Consider the following 19,455-nt stretch of genomic DNA (forward strand, 5'->3'; position numbering starts at 1 on the left):
GCCCTACGCAGAGGTCGATCATAGTTCACAGTTCAAGACTTAGGTTGCAAGTGACAACAATATATCAGTGAACGAGCAAGCCTCCTTACAGTCCAGCTAATCTGAACCTTCATGATTGGGCTGCCTTCTTGAGTTTAGAGACCTCCCCTGTCAAGTAAGGACGAGGGCACGGCAGTCAGGCGATTTCAACGATGGCAGTCAAACCTGGTTGTGCACCTACATCGTCAAGGACTTCGCAGCGAATTTACCTAGACGACGGGATACAAGTGGATCCAAATCCACAGCATCTCAGACTACAGTTGAATTTCATCATCAAGCTACTAACACAACTAGATGGTTAGTAAACCTACCTAAGTTGGACCTAGAACCTTCGCAAGATCTGCTAATTCTAGGTTTTTGATTTGTAACGGCGCAGAATCGTATAAATGTACCGGAGGACCATGGATCAAGATCCAACAGTCAATTCCACAAGCCTTACTCTCTCCGCTACCACTACGACAGTGGCAGAGCCTGTTGGGGTTACGCACTTCAGCTCAGGCAGAGGCGGAGGAGGCAGACTACAATTACATCCGTTACAAGTCATCATCAATTCGCATCTAGGCTAATCTCTATCGTTCAATTTACCGGTTCAGGTCAAACCTCATCTACTATGGTGGACCAAGAGATCGAATGTTTGAATAGGCCTCGTTAATAGAGCTGGAATCGATAACACTTCTCTACGTAGATGTGTCGCTACAAGGTTGGGGAGCCCATCTTGCCAACAGGATGGCATCAGGGCTATGAGCAATCAAGAGAGCAAATTACACATAAATCTGCTAGAGATGCAAGCAGTGTTAAACGCCTTAATGCACTGGAGCAACTTACTACAGTATACCCAGTGGATGATTCACACAGTCAATTCGACAGTGGCGTTTTTATGTGAACAAACTAAGCTCAACCAGGTCCCCGAACCTATCGACTCTATGTTTTCAATTGTTCGATTTAATCGACAATCTCAACATACATGTCAGAGCATATCACATTCCAGGAGCAAAGAATGTGATAGCAGACGCTCTCCCTCAGCCACACATACCATCGCCGACAGAATGAATGCTCCTTACAGAGATATTCATTCAAATTATCAAGGAAATAGGAACTCCACTAATAGACCTATTTACCACTCGATTCAACAAACAACTGACACATTCGTATCGCCAGTTCCAGACCCACTAGCATTGGCAACAGACGCACTAAGCATATCATGGGAAGGACTCAACGCGTACGCTTTTCCGCCACCAGCGTTAATCTCGCAAGTTTACTCTAAATCAGTCAAACGCAGAGCCTCCATCTGAATTTGGTCGCGGCCTACTGACCAGCGAGAACGTGGTTTCCAACTCTTATTCAAGAAATCGGACAACCAATACTACATCTTACAGAGTGCTCGAATCTGTTAATACATCCGCACGGAAAGCCAGAAATATTCCAACTTCACGAGGGATTGTATCAAAGCGTGTCTGAATAACAAGTTATTCAGCCAGAGCTGCAAAGCAGTCTAGCTTGCCCTGCATGTAACTCAACTTGCAACTTATAACGATGACAAATGGCACAGTTTTGTCAATTATGCTGCAAAGAAAGGATTTACAGCTAGATATGCTACTCATCCTCAAGTGGCTGACTACTTATGTTATCTACATCAGACTAAGATTTTAAAAGGCTCAACTTGTCCACCTATCTTGCAGCAATAGCTCTGTCATAACTGAGAAGCGGTCAAGTTAACCTTAACCCAGTTACTCGCGCCTTGCTACACGAGCTTTCCAATTGGAGGATTAAAACGGAAGTTTCACGCTCCAACTTGGGATCTGAATATAGTGCTCCAACACCTCACAAGTGAAGTTTATGAACACGCTTTGATGATATACTTGGACCCCATGATACGATGAATCTATCACGATGGCCAGTAAGAGCACTGAAAATATATCTCCACCGAGCCAAACAGGAGGGAAAAATTCAAGAGATTTATTTCCTCTATCAACAAGCTACGCAGACTGAAGTCTCACGTACTACTATCTCCTTTGGATCAGAACTGTCATACTACGTGCCTACAAGACTGCAGGACTCGACCCTCCAAGAGCTTCTAATCCTCATGATATTAGAGCGCTAACATCTACACTTGATCTACACGGCAAGTGCTATTGAAATACCATAATGGAGGGTTATTTCTGGAGATCCGATATGGTGTTTGCCAACCACTATCTGAGAGATATCACCACCGAGGATGTCTCAGGTATCCACCAATTCGGTCCCATGGTCCTCGCACAACAGTTGACAGTTCCTCGGAGAAGATAAGTCAATCTTACAGATTTCTACTTATCTTATAACAGTACTAAATAGCTACATGCTATATATATTTTGCTTAAGTTCTTTTATTATCTTAAGCTCAGTACTATGGTTATTATATCATACAATATATAAGCTAACAACTCTACGGAGTTTGTTATTATATATTTAGCTTAAGTTAATCATATCTTAAGCTCAGTACTATGGTTACATTATAAATGTATTAGCTAACAAACTCTACAGAGTTTTTGCTGTTATATATGTAGCTTAAGTTAATTATATCTTAAGCACAGTATCCTTGTGTATTCGGTTTTCGGTCATGTAAGGATTGTCGACCAACGTAACATTAAGTGCATAAATAAATCGATAATAAACAAACCTACCTCGTTTGTTTGTTATTTATTTATGATATTCAAATATCTGACGGATTAACCTCGTGTTTCACCCGCACAGCAGGCCTCGTAGTTCGCTACACAAAGATCCTGAATGCGGAAATGACGTCATCTGTTTTCGTTCACTTCATTGGTTCTCCGTAAAACACGAATCTAATAACAGTATTCGTGCTATGCTGATATTTTTATAATATAAAGTTAATAAACATCCAGTCCAAAAGAATATTTGTAATAATTCCAATAATAATTATTAGAAACTATGGTCGTAATAATTTCATGTCAAAGTTAATCATGATAAGACTTCAGCTAGTTACATCACATGTCCAGGCATGTTTCACTCCTCCGGTTCGTGCTGACAAGGGCACCAAAACTCATCAGAAGATCTCACTACACATACGGAGATGCACAGCTTGAGGTGGACCCAATGACAGCATGCAGGATGACTACACTGGGCCCATGACACAGAAATATATTAACTGCAGTTTGAAAATTAAATGAGTATTTGGAAAATCGTAATAAGAGATGACCCTATCTAGTTTCCATATATTTTTTACGATGGCAACGCCAACGTGATATGTCATGGGATAATAATACGTCATACTATAAGCAAGCAGACGACGCTATACTGAAAAGGTGGAGCTGACGATATTTTAGATATAGCATTTTGATTACATGAAAATTTATGCATTAGTAAACTTGGTTCTAAAACGTAACATTTACGTGTGTTTGCAATCATGTACCTTACTAAATTTCACACGAAGCATTTTGTTAGTCAGAGCTGAAGCAGTCGACCTCCTGCTAAAAATAACCTGTCAGGTGACGTAAAATCTCGCTAATAACCGCGAGAAATGAACACGCAAACGGCCGACCGAAAACAGATGTTGAACGAAAACAGATGACTCGAGGATACTATACTCATATCATAAAAATATATTAGCTAACAAACTCTACGGAGTTTTTGCTATTATATATGTAGCTTAAGTTTATTCATATCTTAAGCTCAGTACTATGTTTATATCATATAAGTATATTAGCTAACAAACTCTAAAGAGTTTTTTGCTATTATATATTTAGCTTCAGTTTCATCATATCTTAAGCATTATGGTTACATTATAAAATGTATTAGCTAACAAACTCTACGGAGTTTTGCTATTATATACATAGCTTAAGTTTAACCATATCTTAAGCTCAGTACTATGTTTATATCATATAAGTATATTAGCTAACAAACTCTAAGGAGTTTTTGCTATTTTATATTTAGCTTAAGTTTAATCATATCTTAAGCTCAGTACTATGTTTATATCATAAAAGTATTTTAGCTAACAAACTCTAAGGAGTTTATGCTATCATATTAACAAGCTTAAGTCTATTAGTCTTAAGCATTGTATTAATGTTATATATACTTTTATCATAATAAGTAAATTGTAATAACCTTTATATGGCAGCTGATAAGTTAGCAGCAGGAATTCATCAGTTCAGTGCCTTTATGAAGTTCCCATAGGGTTATTACAATCATCACAGTTCAAATTACTAATTAATAAAATCCAAAGTATTATATATTCCCACCTCCTTTTCCGTCGGATTCTACAAGCAATATGCATGAGTCAGGATAAGGAAAAATATGTAATTTTTAGAGTAAAATTGATATTTTATACTTATCCTGACTCATGAGGTAAGCCCTCCCATCCTCCCCACATAACACTTTGGATTTCCCTGAAAATTCAAATGTTGGGCTCAGTATATGAGGAGAGAGTGAGGCACATGGGTGGAGGTGGCGCCCTCGTTCCCGCGCTTGTGGAAGGGAGGTAACTCGTGGTGAGTTCTAATTAGTGATTTTTTATTGAAGGGAACTTCAATAGGGAAATACACGTGTTCCACTATGTTCGCAAAGAAGACGAAGACAAGCAATAAGCATGAGTCAGGATAAGTATAAAATATCAATTTTACTCTAAAAATTACATGTTTCTTGATTATTGCATGAACAATTGTGAAAGATGTCACTTACTTGTCAGAAACAACTTCATCTTAAAGACAAGCCATCATCCGAGTATTTGCAATGTCTGTGTGAAGCAACCCACCTTGTTCTGGCATGAGTAAACACTGCCCTCCAAAAATGTATAATGTTCGAAAACATACAGTTGAATAATATTTGGAGAAAATAAAGTGTGGGAGCCAGTAAACTATGTCTGATTTGGGTATCTATGTTAAACCAGGGCATGTTAGTAATGTAGCATTATAAAAGCAGTGAAAGTCCAGACTGGTACAAACAGCGACACTTGTGTACATGTACATTGCTGTGTGGGGGAAGTAATAATGATCATGGCTTCAAAACCTGTTCCGCTCGAGCTACCATAACACATGGAACCATTTTCTCAGGTCCAGCACAACATCTGCTGGGTTGCCAACGTCTCCGAGCAGCGGCGACCTGACCGACACCGCCAGCCTCCCCCTTGTCATCCGTGAGAAGGATGTAGAGTACCAGGTGATTCCTCTTGCCATTTTCTTAAGCATCATGTTTACAGTTTGGAAATGGATCAATGATGTACTTTGAAGGAAAGGGTGTTCAAAGTGTTGTCATTGTTTTATTAGTTAAACCCTAAATGGGCCCCATGCTTAATTGGGCCTTGACCAAGGTCAGTAAAGGGGAAATATCTCCCACTCCCTTGTTGCTAAGTTGAAGTAATGTCGCCAACCAATTTCCTGTGCACAGCAACATTTTGGATTGCTGAATTTTGTTCATGAACTTACATATTTTTAACATTTAATTCCATTTATATAAGACTCTCTCTTGTTACGTTCACTGAGTTATTTGTGTTTTGATGCAGAGATTCATGACAATATCACATCAATATTTTACCGTGAGTGGCATGGCCAAAAAAGAGAAGATATACAGTGAAGCCCCGTTAGTCCGGACTCCGATAACCCGGATGTCTTGCTCCCAGGCGATTTCAGCTTGTTACCAATCTATGCCTATATAATTTGCCTCGATAATCCGGAAATTCGGTTTCGCGAACCGGACGGTAAGTAGCTGTCACCAATCAGTAAAATAAACAGTAAATTGCTTCACAGTCCGGACATGGTAAGTTGTGTTCACGAACCGTAACAACACCTCCCGGCGATGTTTACTTAATTAACTGGCCAACTGGGTAGTTGTTTTAATTAGACATTAAAAGCTCCCGACTGAAGATACTGTACATTTACACTTTGATTGACACCACTATACAAAGGCGTGGATGACAAGTGAGCTGTTTTGTGATTGGTTAATGTACTTTGACAGACAGATGCGGTCACGTGGACTTAAAGTGATTTTGCTTTACGACAATGCAGCAAGTCACAAGTATGCTTCGCTAACTTTGAGAAATGTGACTAAATACCACGTCTCATATTCAACCGATGGATGCAGGAATAATTCGGACATTCAAGGCATACTACAATAGATCGCTTGTTAGACATTACCTCACCTGTGCTGAGGAAGGACGTGATCAGACACGTCGGATCAACATGCGGATGTCACTCGGTAAAATTATTGATGTGATGAATTCAATAAGCTTTACATTAAATGCTTATTTGTTTTATCTAGATTCGTGTCGTTTTTTGTAATAGTTAGGGAAGCATCTTGGGTCTTGATTCAGTAGTCCGGACTATTCGCAATCCGGACGAATTTACTGAGAAACGCAACCGTCCGGATTAACGAGGCTTCACTTATATTCTTCCAAGTTGAACTATTATATTCCTTAGTGACTGAAGTTAGGACAAATAAGGTTTACGTAAGACAAAGATAATTTGATACATATTTATTGATCATTGTTTGAGCTGAGTTATAAATGATGCTCTCCAGTTCCATCGCATCATCCTGTACGAGAGGCTGCTAAAAGCGTACCCATACAAGCGACCACACATCTGGCAGGAGGCACGGGTAGACATTCCTCCTCTAGTCCGTGCTCACGTCTGGGCTGCTCTCCTGGAGGTGGAGGTAGGAAGCTAAGCAGATCATATATTCCACAAAACTATTAGATACATGGATATGTGCGCTATATATATATCCTATTATATATAATTATAACTATCTGTATAAGTTAACAAAAGTAATGAGTAGACATTCCTCCTCTAGTCCGTGCTCATGTCTGGGCCACTCTTCTGGAGGTGGAGGTAGGAAACTGAATAGATCATATATTCCACAAAACCATCTGTATAAGTTAATGAAAGTACTGAGTGGACATCCCTCCTCTAGTACGTGCACATGTCTTGGCCACTCTCCTGGAGGTGGAGGTAGGAAAGTATGCTGATCATATATTCCACAGAACTATCTGTTTAAGTAATCAAATGTAATCAAGGTATAAACTGAGTAGTTGATTTTAAAGTAAGGACTTCAGGGGCATACATAAGTTCAGACTAGTAGAAGCAGCCATATCCTTTCACGCCGCTGTAAAGGCAAAATATTTTTGATTGAAATGTTAAACCGTGACCTCATGTGATCCTGTTTACATGCTGTAACTCCTCTTATGTGCCCACCCAGGGTGACATCGAGGCTCTATATGACTCCATCGACAAAGAAACCCCAACAGCCACAGACAGACAGGTGAGTTATGACACACATCAGCACTGTTAACTTGGGAGGTTCAGAGGGGAGACAGACTTTGTACTGTTGGCAGACTCACTCACTCTGATCCAACAACTTTGATTCAAGTTATTCAAATCATGTGTATTTATCTGTTGAATTCTATGATGTATTTCAAACTAGATATTACATCAATGGAGGTTCACACATTCATTTCTTCCACAGTCCCGGTTCACATTTGTTTCTTTTCATCCACAGATCGAGGTTGACATTCCTCGCTGTCACCAGTACCATGAACTCCTGTCCTCACCAGCAGCTCACACCAAGTTCCGCCGCATCCTCAAGGCATGGGTTGTTAGTCATCCGGAGTATGTCTACTGGCAGGGGCTGGACTCCCTGTGTGCCCCATTCCTGGCCCTCAACTTCAACAATGAAGGTAAACACCCCTCTCAGTGGGGATCCTAGTTAGATCTGCTTCCTCGTAACCCATGCTGGTTGTAACCAGTAGCTTAAGGCATTGGGTGGTCAAACTCAGTGACAGTGTTGATTGCAAAATAGATTTTAAGCATTTGTGTAAAATGACCTACATGGTCCATATTCCATAGTTCATTTACACCCGGGAGATATAAAAGATGAAATCCATCATTTAGTTCAAATCTTTGAAGGGCATTTAGAAGTGGAATGCACAAGAAAAGCAAGATCTTAGGAAGTCAACTTTTTTATTGTGAATAACATGATATTTCAGAATGTATGCTGATGAATTAGCAAGCATACACTCCTAAACGCCATGCTATTCACAATAAAGAAGTTGACATCCATAAATCTTGCTTTTCTCATCATTTGATTGTCTAGTCCAGTCTCAAGGTCACCATCCTTTAGCTAGAATGTTGCACAAACATCTCACCATAGTAACTCACGTTCCCAAACTGCCTCAGTCCTCTTTGTATGTACTGCTGTTTATCTCCCTTTATCTTTATGAAAACAAGCAGGAAATGTGACTTCATGTGTTTCTAATTTTAATATCTATTCAGTATTGTGGTCAGTTTTACAGGTAATCGTCATATAGCTGAAATATTGCTGAATTTCAACATAAAATCACATACAAACAAAGAACTGTCCACGGGCAATTCATTTTTGTTCTAGGACTTTCTGTCTTGTCATATATTACTGTTTGTCGATTTTTATCTTTATGAAAATGGTCAAGCAGTCTGATTACTTCTGCTTTCTCATTTTGATTTATTTTCAATATTATGCCAGTTTGAAATGTCAGTAATGAGTCTTGTTGACTTGTAGTATTTTTAATTGCTGATGATTTTGTTATTCCAGCATTAGCATTCTCCTGCCTGTCTTCGTTCATCCCCAAGTATCTGCACAAGTTCTTCCTCAAGGACAACTCAGCTGTGATCCAGGGTAAGAGTCTCCAGGCACAGTTAACAGAGTGTGCTTATCACCATCTTCAGTTTGAAGAAAGTCCTACTATGTAAATAAGACTCACACTAAAATGGTATGAAGGAGTTGGATATATTATAGTCATTGACTGTATCCACTTACACTGGCATCACAGAATCAAACAGATGTTGAAGACAGAGTATGTACAAGGTCAGTGGGACAAATTTGCATCATGGCTGACTGATGTGTAGAAGTTGCCTGCACTCTCTATAAAAAGCAAGAACAAATTATTTTAATATAACATTTCCTTGTGACTTGGTGTGTGGAGGAGATAAAGGAGACACAAAGTTACATAGTAATTTCCTATCTGTAAAAGACACCTATCTTTTCTTTATTATTACCTGTCATTTGATTGGCTGTCCACAGAGTATCTGGCAGTCTTCACCCACCTCATCTCATTCCATGATCCGGAGCTGGGCAACCACCTGGATGGCATTGGTTTCATCCCTGATGTAAGTATTTCATCCCTGATGTAGGTATTTCATCCCTGATGTAGGTATTTCATCCCTGATGTAAGTATTTCATCCCTGATGTAGGTATTTCATCCCTGATGTAAGTATTTCATCCCTGATGTAAGTATTTCATCCCTGATGTAGGTATTTCATCCCTGATGTAAGTATTTCATCCCTGATGTAAGTATTTCATCCCTGATGTAAGTATTTCATCCCTGATGTAGGTATTGTGGTCTGTACATACATGGATACAGCGGAACGGATGGATTTGGGCAGGGTTTTTAATTTAAAACAACAATTAAGTTTGTTTCAGTTGAAGAATGTGAACTATTTTTCAAATAAATGTACTGGTATCTTTTTAAGGTAAAGGCAGTGCTGTACTTGGGCAGTCTGTCATTTTGACATGTAGTTGTTGCTAGGGTAACCTGTCATGTAGATCTATAGCTGTTGCTAGGGTAACTGTTATGTAGATCTATAGCTGTTTTTAGGGTAGGCTGGCATGAAGGTCTATAGCTGTTGCCAGGATAACCATGTATATAGGTCTGTAGCTGTTACCATGGTAACCTGGTTTGTTGGTCTATTAACTGTCGCCAGTGTAGCCTGGTATTAAGGCATATGGTGGATCTCAGAACATACTGTCCATGCATTGATTTAGGCATATTACATCAAGCATCAAGACATATGGCTGTATTAGTTTCCCTATTCTGGTTGTCCCCCTGCCACAACGCGCAATGGGGCAGTATGTATTCAGAGACGCCTGTTTGTCCGTACGCCCCAATTCTTGTTAACACGATATCTCATGGACTGTTGTACCCAATGTCTTCAAATTTGGTGACAGCCTACATTGGGGGATTACACAGACACCAGTCAATTTGGGTGACCTTGACTTTATTTGCAAGGTCAACACAACACTTTGACCACTTTTCAAACTCTTGTTAACACGATATCTCATGAACTGTTGTACCCAATGTCTTCAAATTTGGTGAAAGTCTACATTGGGGGATTACCCAGACACCAGTCAATTTGGGTGACTTTGACCTTATCTTCAAGGTCACCACAACTCTTTGACTGCTTTTCAAACTTTGTTTAAACGCGATATCTCATAAAATATTGCACTCAATGTTTTCAATTACATTGACAGCCTACATTTCGTGATTATGCAGACACCAGTCATTTCAAGCTTCTTGTATGAGACCAAAAATAAAAAGTAGTAAATATAGATATTCCATTCTTTAGCGACGGGGCACATTGCCATATCAGTGGCAAACACTTGTTCTTGTTGATTTGATTTGTTTACTTTTTCTGTTCCAGCTCTATGCCATTCCGTGGTTCCTTACAATGTATGCCCGTAAGTAGCACTGTTTGAAAAGGCTGGAGGTTAACAGTAATATGTGAGGTGTAATGGATGCAGATATGCTGGACTGGGAATATGTCTGCTTTGCTCAGGCACATCCTGCTGCCATGTCTTGTTGTAAACAGGGATGAACAGTTTCAGAAAATTGTTCTGAGATCAGACTTGCACCAAACAGAAGTCTTGATGATGAGAATGATAATGATGAAGACGACACTGACGATGATTACTTCATGTGACTTTTAAGATGTCTTGACATGGATTTCTTGTACTTGTAGATGTATTTCCACTTCACAAGATCATGCACCTGTGGGACACACTGTTGCTAGGCAACTCATCACTCCCTCTATGCATTGGTGTAGCTATCCTTCAGCAGCTGAGGGATCGTCTTCTCTCGTTCGGGTTCAATGAGTGCATCCTGCTTTTTTCTGATATGCCAGGTAAGTTGTAATGTGTTGTGTGTGTTGTAATATCAGTTGTATCCCAGCAGCCTCTTCACTAATTCTGGACTAGCAAATCAGTGTTTGAATATAATCCACACCATTATGTACTATAACAGGCTCACTGAAAGATTTCTACTTTGAAAGGACACCTCAGCGTGAACAAACTTTCACCATCCAATGAAAACAAAGGATGGTTTCTTCAGCCAATCAGATATCTGCTTTCTCAAACAAACCCGCTTCGTTTCTTTGCCACCTCAATTCAACCATGAAAATTCATAGAATGATGCTCATGACGTCAAGCACTGGATTGTCAAAACCAAACTCGATTAATTACAGATTGCCATGATATATCTAAATGTTTGCTGAGTGTGGCATTGAACACCAAACACACAAAAACTTTGTACTTCTTTTGCTAGAACCGGGGCGGTGGGGTAGCCTAGTGGTTAAAGCGTTAGCTCGTCATGCCGAAGACTTGGGTTCGATTCCCCACATGGGCACAATGTGTGAAGCCCATTTCTGGTGTCCCCCGCTGTGATATTGCTGGAATATTGCTAAAAGCGGCGTAAAACTAAACTCAGTCAGTCAGTCTTGCTAGAACCATCAGGTACATATGTAGATGTTGACAGATTGTTTGGAAATGTTTGTCCATATCTTCCTTGTTATATGGAGTTAAATAACCTAATATATCTGATTCTGTGTCTCCAGAGATTGACATCGAGCGATGTGTTAAAGATTCAGTAAAGATCTTCTGTACTACGCCAAAGAGTGCTACATACCGCCACCATGCACGGCCTGCACGGCCAAGGACGTCTGCTTCTCGTCCTAAACTGTCCTACTACAGCCAGGATTACAATGAATCACCACAGAATGACCTGGTCAGAAAAAGCAATCTTAGCTCTTCACAGTATGATTAGATCACAAGTAATAAGTTTCATATTAGATTTTGATTATATCTTTAAGTCTTAATTTCCTCCTGTAATATGGCACATAAAGTGTTATCCTCAATCGAGAAAGAATCTAACTCTTTGATTCATCTGTCACTATCTTGGAAAAGGGTGGTGGGGTAGCCTAGTGGTTAAAGCATTCGCTCATCACACCGAAGACCCGGGTTCGATTCCCCACATGGGTACAATGTGTGAAGCCCATTTCTGGTGTCCGCCGTCGTAATATTGCTGGAATATTGGTAAAAGCGGCATCAAGCCAATCTCACTCACTCTTGGAAAAAAAGACATACAAGTCTGTTGGCCAGCCTGTTTCTGATATCAGGACATTATAACATTACTTATTTGTCACAATGATTACCGTGTTTGAATAGTTATCATGCTGAGGATTTGATGCCAAACCTCAAAAACACCAGTACATCTAATTGTTATGCCCAAATATTAACTGAAAAATAAGCCTTTGTAATTTGAGAACTCAGCTCATGAAATCCAATACAACCCATGGTGTTGACACAGATCTCTTACTGTGTAGACCCTTGTAGAATGCTGGCTCCTCTCACCGTAGACTCAGTGTTGTCACTGATCTTCTAATTCTTCCTGATTCTGCCTACAGTCTATGGAGGCACTGACATTGGAGGAGCTGAAGTCAGAGAAGGCACCACGGATATCGGCGGAAGACCTGATTGAGCTGGGGGAGCTGATGGGTTCCGCCCCGACACGGAGCCCCACCAAGAAGAAGCAGAACAGCAAGCCCATGATCCTGGTGGTAGATGTGAGAAGTGTGGAGGAGTATCCTTTCTGTCTGGGAGGAAATGTCTTGGGAGGTTTCAGGCAGCAAATTATAACACAGCACTGCTGTCCTGAAACTTAACTCATAGATTTATACACTAATACACCCATGTTAACAGTTTTCATGCTAGGTCCTGTTCCACAGAGTGGTCTTAGTTACAAGTTATCGCAGCTCTTTTACTTAAATATAGGTTTATGATCACTGTAGTGTTGAGACTGATTTCCGTAGAGGAAGCCTGTCGAGTTGCAGCGATATTCTTAGGCCACAGTAAGATTAGTGATGTATCATTTATTAAGGGCAAAATTTGGTTGAACAACCTGCTGTATGATGTGGTCTGTTCAATGTGAGACAGAACAAGAATGCCAGGTATGGGCATGTGAATGACACTGTTGAAAATCCAGGTGTTAAACGACCCTGGTTGTAAGAGACATGTGATCCTGCTTTATGACTTTGTGGATTAAGATTCATCATACCTGAAGGTGTGTATTGTTGTTATTCTTATTTATAGCTAAAATACATGGAATTATCATGAAACGGCCCTCCTATTATCAGAAATTTGCGGGCCGCTGCAAATGATATTGGACCGCTAAACCTTAACGACGGGCCACTATCAGTTCTGTTGTCAAGTGACATCATAGTGGGTGCGTGGGCTTACAGTTCATTCGACTTTGGCTTTGGACTGGCAGATATTCTGGGGCAAACAAGTCAAAGCAACCCGAATTCCCGCTTTAGCGGTAATATTGGCTTTCTTGCTGGTGCTAACCTTAACAATTGCACTATTAACGTTGTTGTTGGACCAAAACCGAACACTGAAAACTGACGTTGTGTCTGACATAGTTTGACATGTTGCAGGCCATGGTCTTGTCAAAGGCCAAGGTCGAATATCGTCACGTTCTGTTTTGATGTCAGTTGAATTGTTCGATGACGTAATTGCATTCGGTCAGTCAAGCCCGTCAGAAGTTGGTTTTGAGTAAACTTACAGTCAAATTCCTTCATTGTTTCCTTTGTCTTTTCAAAACAAATTCCATGTATTTTAGCAATACTAACGGTAATGCTATTTTTGAGGGCATTATCATTTGCAGAAGCCCTCGGTCTTTTTCAACTGCCCTCCTTCGTCGGGCAGTTAATGGAAGACCAAGGGCTTCTGCAAATGATAATGCCCTCAAAAATAGCATTACCCTTATAATATAGGTTATAATTTACATATTACAGTTATAGCTGGAATATTGCTGGATGAGACATTGAACAATAAACACACACATAACACACTGGGTGATCAGGATGATCCCACTTTGCCAAAAGCCAGTGGATGACCACAAGCTGGAGGCAACTGTGTTGCACCATCACAGGGTGGGACTCACTCCTAGGGTGACTGTTAGCCTGTGTAGAAGGGAATCAATGTGATATGACCTTGACCTTGCCCAGATACAAAAGAGGGACTGTCCCCAACAGTATCAACATTCCCTTCCATACGGCCTTCTCCCCTGAAGGTGACCTTGTCATGTGTCCGGCTGTACAGGCCCTCAACGCCAGCAGAGGTCAAGTCAGGGTCATCATTGGCAACAGAGGCAGAAATGCTGCAAATGTAAGTGTTAGGGACCAGTCATTAATACTCAGGAGATATGTTCGGTCAAATGCTTTTGAAAAATTGAATTGTCTTTGTCAGTATTTTTTAGGAACAGAATTGTTTTTCCTTGATAAGTATAGATGTGCTCTTAAGATATTAGAAGTTGAAAATATTTTCTTAGAATGCCAAGTGACACTATAATAATAAGTTATATTTTACTTTTTAGATGACTGTACAGTCCATTGCATATTTGCTGCCAAGCACTTTGTTGTTTTTCATTTGATGTACTTATCGTTTAATTCTAAGCTGCATCACTGCAGCGTAAGTGAAGAATTATAACTTTGTCAAGATGTGCTGATAGCAGGAGAATGACAGTTTGAATAGCCTAGGACACAAAACATAAGTCTCCAGACATCCTTATAATTTGGTTATTTCATGACGGCCTGAGCTCCATTAACACCCATATTTTCACTTAAATCACCTGGGGTGGTGGGGTAGCCTAGTGGTTAAAGCGTTTGCTCGTCAAGCCGAAGACCCGTGTTCGATTCCCCATTTTGGATTGTGTGTCCCAATGTGTTTCCCCCGCCGTGATATTGCTGGAATATCACTAAAAGTGGTGTTAGACTAAACTCACTCACTTATATCATGCTATGCCAAAGCAAATCATTAATATTTATTTATGTGAAAAATGCTACATTTGTAATGATTAACTAACTACTGATGAATGATAGGTCTCAACCACAACATTGACAAGTGGTTTAACCCTGTCATTGAACAGTGTTTCTTCAACATCACAGCATGTCAACTTAGTGTAATGGGAAATTAATGTAGATCATACATGTTTACCAATGTGTTGAAACCCATAAGCGTGGATGTGTTGTGCTGACAAATTAAGTGAGTGAGTGAGTTTAGTTTTACGCTGCACTCAGCAATATTCCTACTATATGGCGGTGGTCTGTAAATAATCGAGTCTGGACCAGACAATCCAGTGATCAACAGCATGAGCATCGATCTGTACAATTGGGAACCGATGACATTTGTCAACCAAGTCAGCGAGTCTGACCATCCGATACCGTTAGTTGCCTCTTACGACAAGCATGGGTTACGGAAGATCAATTCTAACCCGGATCTAAAAGTGACAAATAAAGGATCATACATGTAGATAACTGATTCATTGTACGGCATATGAGTGTGTGATGAATCTTGTTACAGTTTGCTGCGGAGCTGATTCGACTGGGCTACTCACGGACGTGTGTGCTGCACAAAGGTGTGGATGTGTTCCGACAGACAGGACTGCTGACTGTTCCCCCGGCAGACTTGTGAACAGCTGCAGACGCCGGGTTTTGTAAAGTTGGGGGTGCACGTGAATTGACTTGACACAGTGTGCAGATAACATGTAAGGTGTATAGAAAAGGTTGCTCACTTGTGCAAACCCAATATGGGTTGAGCTGTTTGTGAACAACAGTGGACATTTGTATAATGAGAAACCGAGATCAAACTACCGTATTTCCTCTAATAAGCCCCTGGCACTTATTTTTTCAACGGACCTCGAAACCCGGCGCTTATTAGAGGCCCGGCACTTATTAAAATACCCTGTATTTTTAAAAGCGGGGATGAGTATTTTTAGACCAAGGGAGAATACATTTGCGAAAAAATGCAAAGGTCTATACCGGGGCTTCATTAGACACCCGGCACTTATTGGAGGCCCGGCTCTTATTTCTTAAAGCACTGCTTTATCCCCGGCAGTTATTAAAAGCCCGGCGCTTAATAGAGGAAATACGGTATTCATGTCATGTCATCTATTCCAGTATAATTTCAGTGAGGCAGATCCATGTTTTGTAAAGTTGGGGTGTGGAGGGTTGGGGGGTCATACAATACTGAGGTCATGAAGCAGCTCAGCCCAGTTCACATCTATGACCTAAAACCTCACACCCGCAATCTGACTATGCTAGTGAGCTGTTCAAGGGCAGCAATGGGCACTGGTATTGTATAAAACTGAGATCATCTATTCATTTCATCTATTTATTTGTAATGATAGGTTTGCAATCCTTCATGAAGGTCAGGTTGATCCATGTACACAGAGTGGTGGGGTAACCTCGTGGGGTAACCTAGTGGTTAAAACATTCACACTCCAGGTCTGATTCCCCACATGAGTTCGTTATCAGCGATTTCCAAAATGAGGCAACTTAGATTTTGATCCCCTCAAAATGCAAGCAAGTTGCATCTTAACTTGTATTTTTTAATCTTTTGTTTAAACACAAATTATGCAGCGAATATGCCTTCATTAACTATTGATGTGATTCACATGACATTGTTGACAGCTTTCTATGCCATAAGGTGGGAACAATGTCATGCTAGAAATAATGTTACAGCCGAAGATTGCTGAGGTCATTTGTCAGTTGTGTTTTTCTAAGATAGCAGTGTATTTTCCTCAAGGGAAGCGTAAAGGATTCAGAAATAATTGGTAATACAGAAATTATTACACTCAAATGCTTGTCATACTGATCTTACAAAACTCTTGTAAGAGTGAGTGGATTTACTTTTACGCTGCACTCACTCTTGTAAGAATTGTTGTATTAGCGTCACTCTTGCTCAGGAAATACAAGAATGTGGATACCGGTACTCGCTTTGTAAAATCAGTGCTGGTATAGTATTCGGTTTATTTCCTACCTACCAGCCAAAGATATGTTTGTTGGCCTTGTTATTATGACTTTGTCAGTGTCCATGTCCATGCATTGTTTCAGCAACTGTCGTACTGTTAATGTTACGGGAATCATGAAAATATTCTCCCCTGCTTCAAGATGGTGTGACAGGGGGATCATGACTACAACATTGGTAAATCAAACCGTATGCTTGTATCAGCCTTTATCATGCAAGTGCAATATTTTGTGTACATCATTTTTGTTCTGTAACCATAGTAACAAATGCCGTTTGATGATGTGAAAGTCTGAGTGAAACGTTGGTGATGTGAGTGATCTGCTGTTTCATTGACAATCTGATCTATCTACTACCTACTCTCACGTGTGAAGAGATACTATAAGCTTTAAACACATGACAAGGGAGTATTGTCAGCTTGAAAATTTCATGACAGTTCTATATTTTTTCAAGAATTTTAAGAAGTACAAACATTAGGGACTGGTTATATATTATAGGGATAAGGAAACTGTGAACAAATGTTACATGTATTTGGGGAACATGACAAATATGCAATCATATCATGTGGGTAGGAGGTATTCTACCACTCAAATGTTGTCAGAGTTTGCCTTCCACTTAAATTCCTCTGGGATTGAATGTGCATCCTAGATGGAACTTTAAAACAAGCCATCCTTTTGGTGATCTCTAAAAGTATTATATATTTTTTGGTTTCAGTCGGTATCAGATTTGGCACATACGGGTAGATTTGTGTACTTCATAGGATTTTAAACTTCCAAGTATTTTAAGAAGAAAAATTCAAGATATTTCTATTGATTGAATATGTGTCCTTGGATGTTGATAGGTTATGGCCACCATGATGACTAATGGCTGACTTTGGTGGGCAGGACAGTGTGTATGTGAAGAGTGTGGATGTATTGAATATTTTCTTGGTCACATCAGTCCATATTTGCCTTAATGTTGTAGGTAAATAACAATCAGGTGAGCTACAGAGACACATTGATCCATTTCTTAATTCTCCCAAAAATATAAAAGGCGTGATTGCGCATTTTCAATGACCTTTCATTGGTGCAAAAACAGAGACTGGAGTTTGGTTTGTTGGTGAAGAACTGGCTAGAATGTCAGCCTTTATATGGTACGCCAAAATAATGAATTGATGTACATTTCCTATTGAAGGTAATAATTGTGATTATTGTGTTGTAAATAAATGTATCTCAATGGTTTTATTTCTCCTATGTTACATATTGGTGACAAGGGTGGCCCATTTGTATTGTACTTTAGAATTGTGTCCCTCAGGTGGGCTAGAGATCAGATGATCTTTATAGTTAAAAACCCAGATTATGTTCTTGGTTTGTCAGTTATTGTATAAAGAATATATAAGTAAATTAATCTCTTTTCGTGAGATACAGGTTGCAGAAGTCTTAATTTGTCATCAAAATATGACTATGGTCCTGTTATCTTTTGAAAAGTAGTATTGATTTACCTGTTGTTTGGTCTTAGGACTGCTATCAGGTTATACAAAGCAAACACTGTTGCAAGTTTATACGAAGCAAACTGTGTTGGGAGATTATATCAAGCACAGTGTTGGGAGGTTTTACGTTGCAACATGATTTCAGTTTGTAAGTGAAAAAATGTCAAGCAATATGATCTCAAGAGAGAAGGTGCTGACATACTGGTGACAGCCAAAACCTGGTCATGTGTGCTGGTGATCGGTCTATACTGTTCACACAAAACTGCCATTTTGTACATCTATAATGACCCTCCTGAAGCTTTGGTATCACCAAACATGGTTACCAGACACAACAGGAAAATAATAATAATATTGTTTTATTTGTTCTTTATAACAGTCTGTGAAATGTGCAGGAATGTTTGGAACAATTTCACATTTAATCAATGCATAAGCGGTTGAAAGAAAGTAGTACAACTCAACTGAAATTCAAAAATCAAAATAAACTAATGATACAGGACACATTTTACAAATCCCATTAGATATACTGAAAACGAAAGAAAAGGGTCATAGTATTGTGATGTACAAGTAAAGGATAATGCAGACATTTCAAATAAAGTTGTTAAGCAAACAGCAAAATTCTACACATTTTGATTTCCTGCTTGGAGATGAGAGATTATGATTGATGTGTACAAAACAATGTAATGCTGAAACAGGTTATCTATGATTGTAATGCTGATACGGTAAAGGTATCCAAATGATTTCACAGGTTGTAATTTTCTATACAGGTCTTTTGCGATAGTCAGTCCCACACATTTTCCAACATTTCTTTGAATAAAGAACAATAAAATGACTATCTCAACCATCCCTCTGACAGAGATGATCAGAGACATGAGGTCACCATGGGCTATGCATTTGGCAAAATATGCAAAAACATGGACTCGAGCTGCTGTCAGAATCAAGTACATAAACCACTATAGTCTGTTTGCAGTGAAAACGTACCGATGAATTTCACTTTAAACAAAAAAGTAAATCAAATAAAGTGAAATTAAGATTGCGAATCCTCATAATTTTACCTTGCCAATTGAACATTTAAA

At 39.6% G+C, this 19,455-nt stretch overlaps 1 protein-coding gene across 1 annotated transcript in view; it reads left to right on the plus strand.

Moving 5' to 3' along the window:
• LOC124277435 (TBC domain-containing protein kinase-like protein) overlaps positions 1-16,461 on the plus strand; it is a 38,965-nt gene extending 22,504 nt beyond the window's left edge. The window contains 12 exon segments of the mRNA XM_046713134.1: positions 5,085-5,190; positions 6,547-6,681; positions 7,225-7,287; positions 7,525-7,702; positions 8,593-8,676; positions 9,082-9,167; positions 10,479-10,515; positions 10,797-10,958; positions 11,667-11,836; positions 12,516-12,691; positions 14,118-14,277; positions 15,472-16,461. Coding sequence (XP_046569090.1) covers positions 5,085-5,190; positions 6,547-6,681; positions 7,225-7,287; positions 7,525-7,702; positions 8,593-8,676; positions 9,082-9,167; positions 10,479-10,515; positions 10,797-10,958; positions 11,667-11,836; positions 12,516-12,691; positions 14,118-14,277; positions 15,472-15,582 — 1,468 coding nt within the window. The 3' untranslated portion in view covers positions 15,583-16,461.
• Positions 16,462-19,455: the final 2,994 nt, after the last annotated feature.

Source organism: Haliotis rubra, unplaced genomic scaffold (assembly GCF_003918875.1).
Source record: "Haliotis rubra isolate DU_JTF1 unplaced genomic scaffold, ASM391887v1 Scf221, whole genome shotgun sequence".
Classification (NCBI taxonomy): Eukaryota; Metazoa; Mollusca; class Gastropoda; order Lepetellida; family Haliotidae; genus Haliotis; species Haliotis rubra.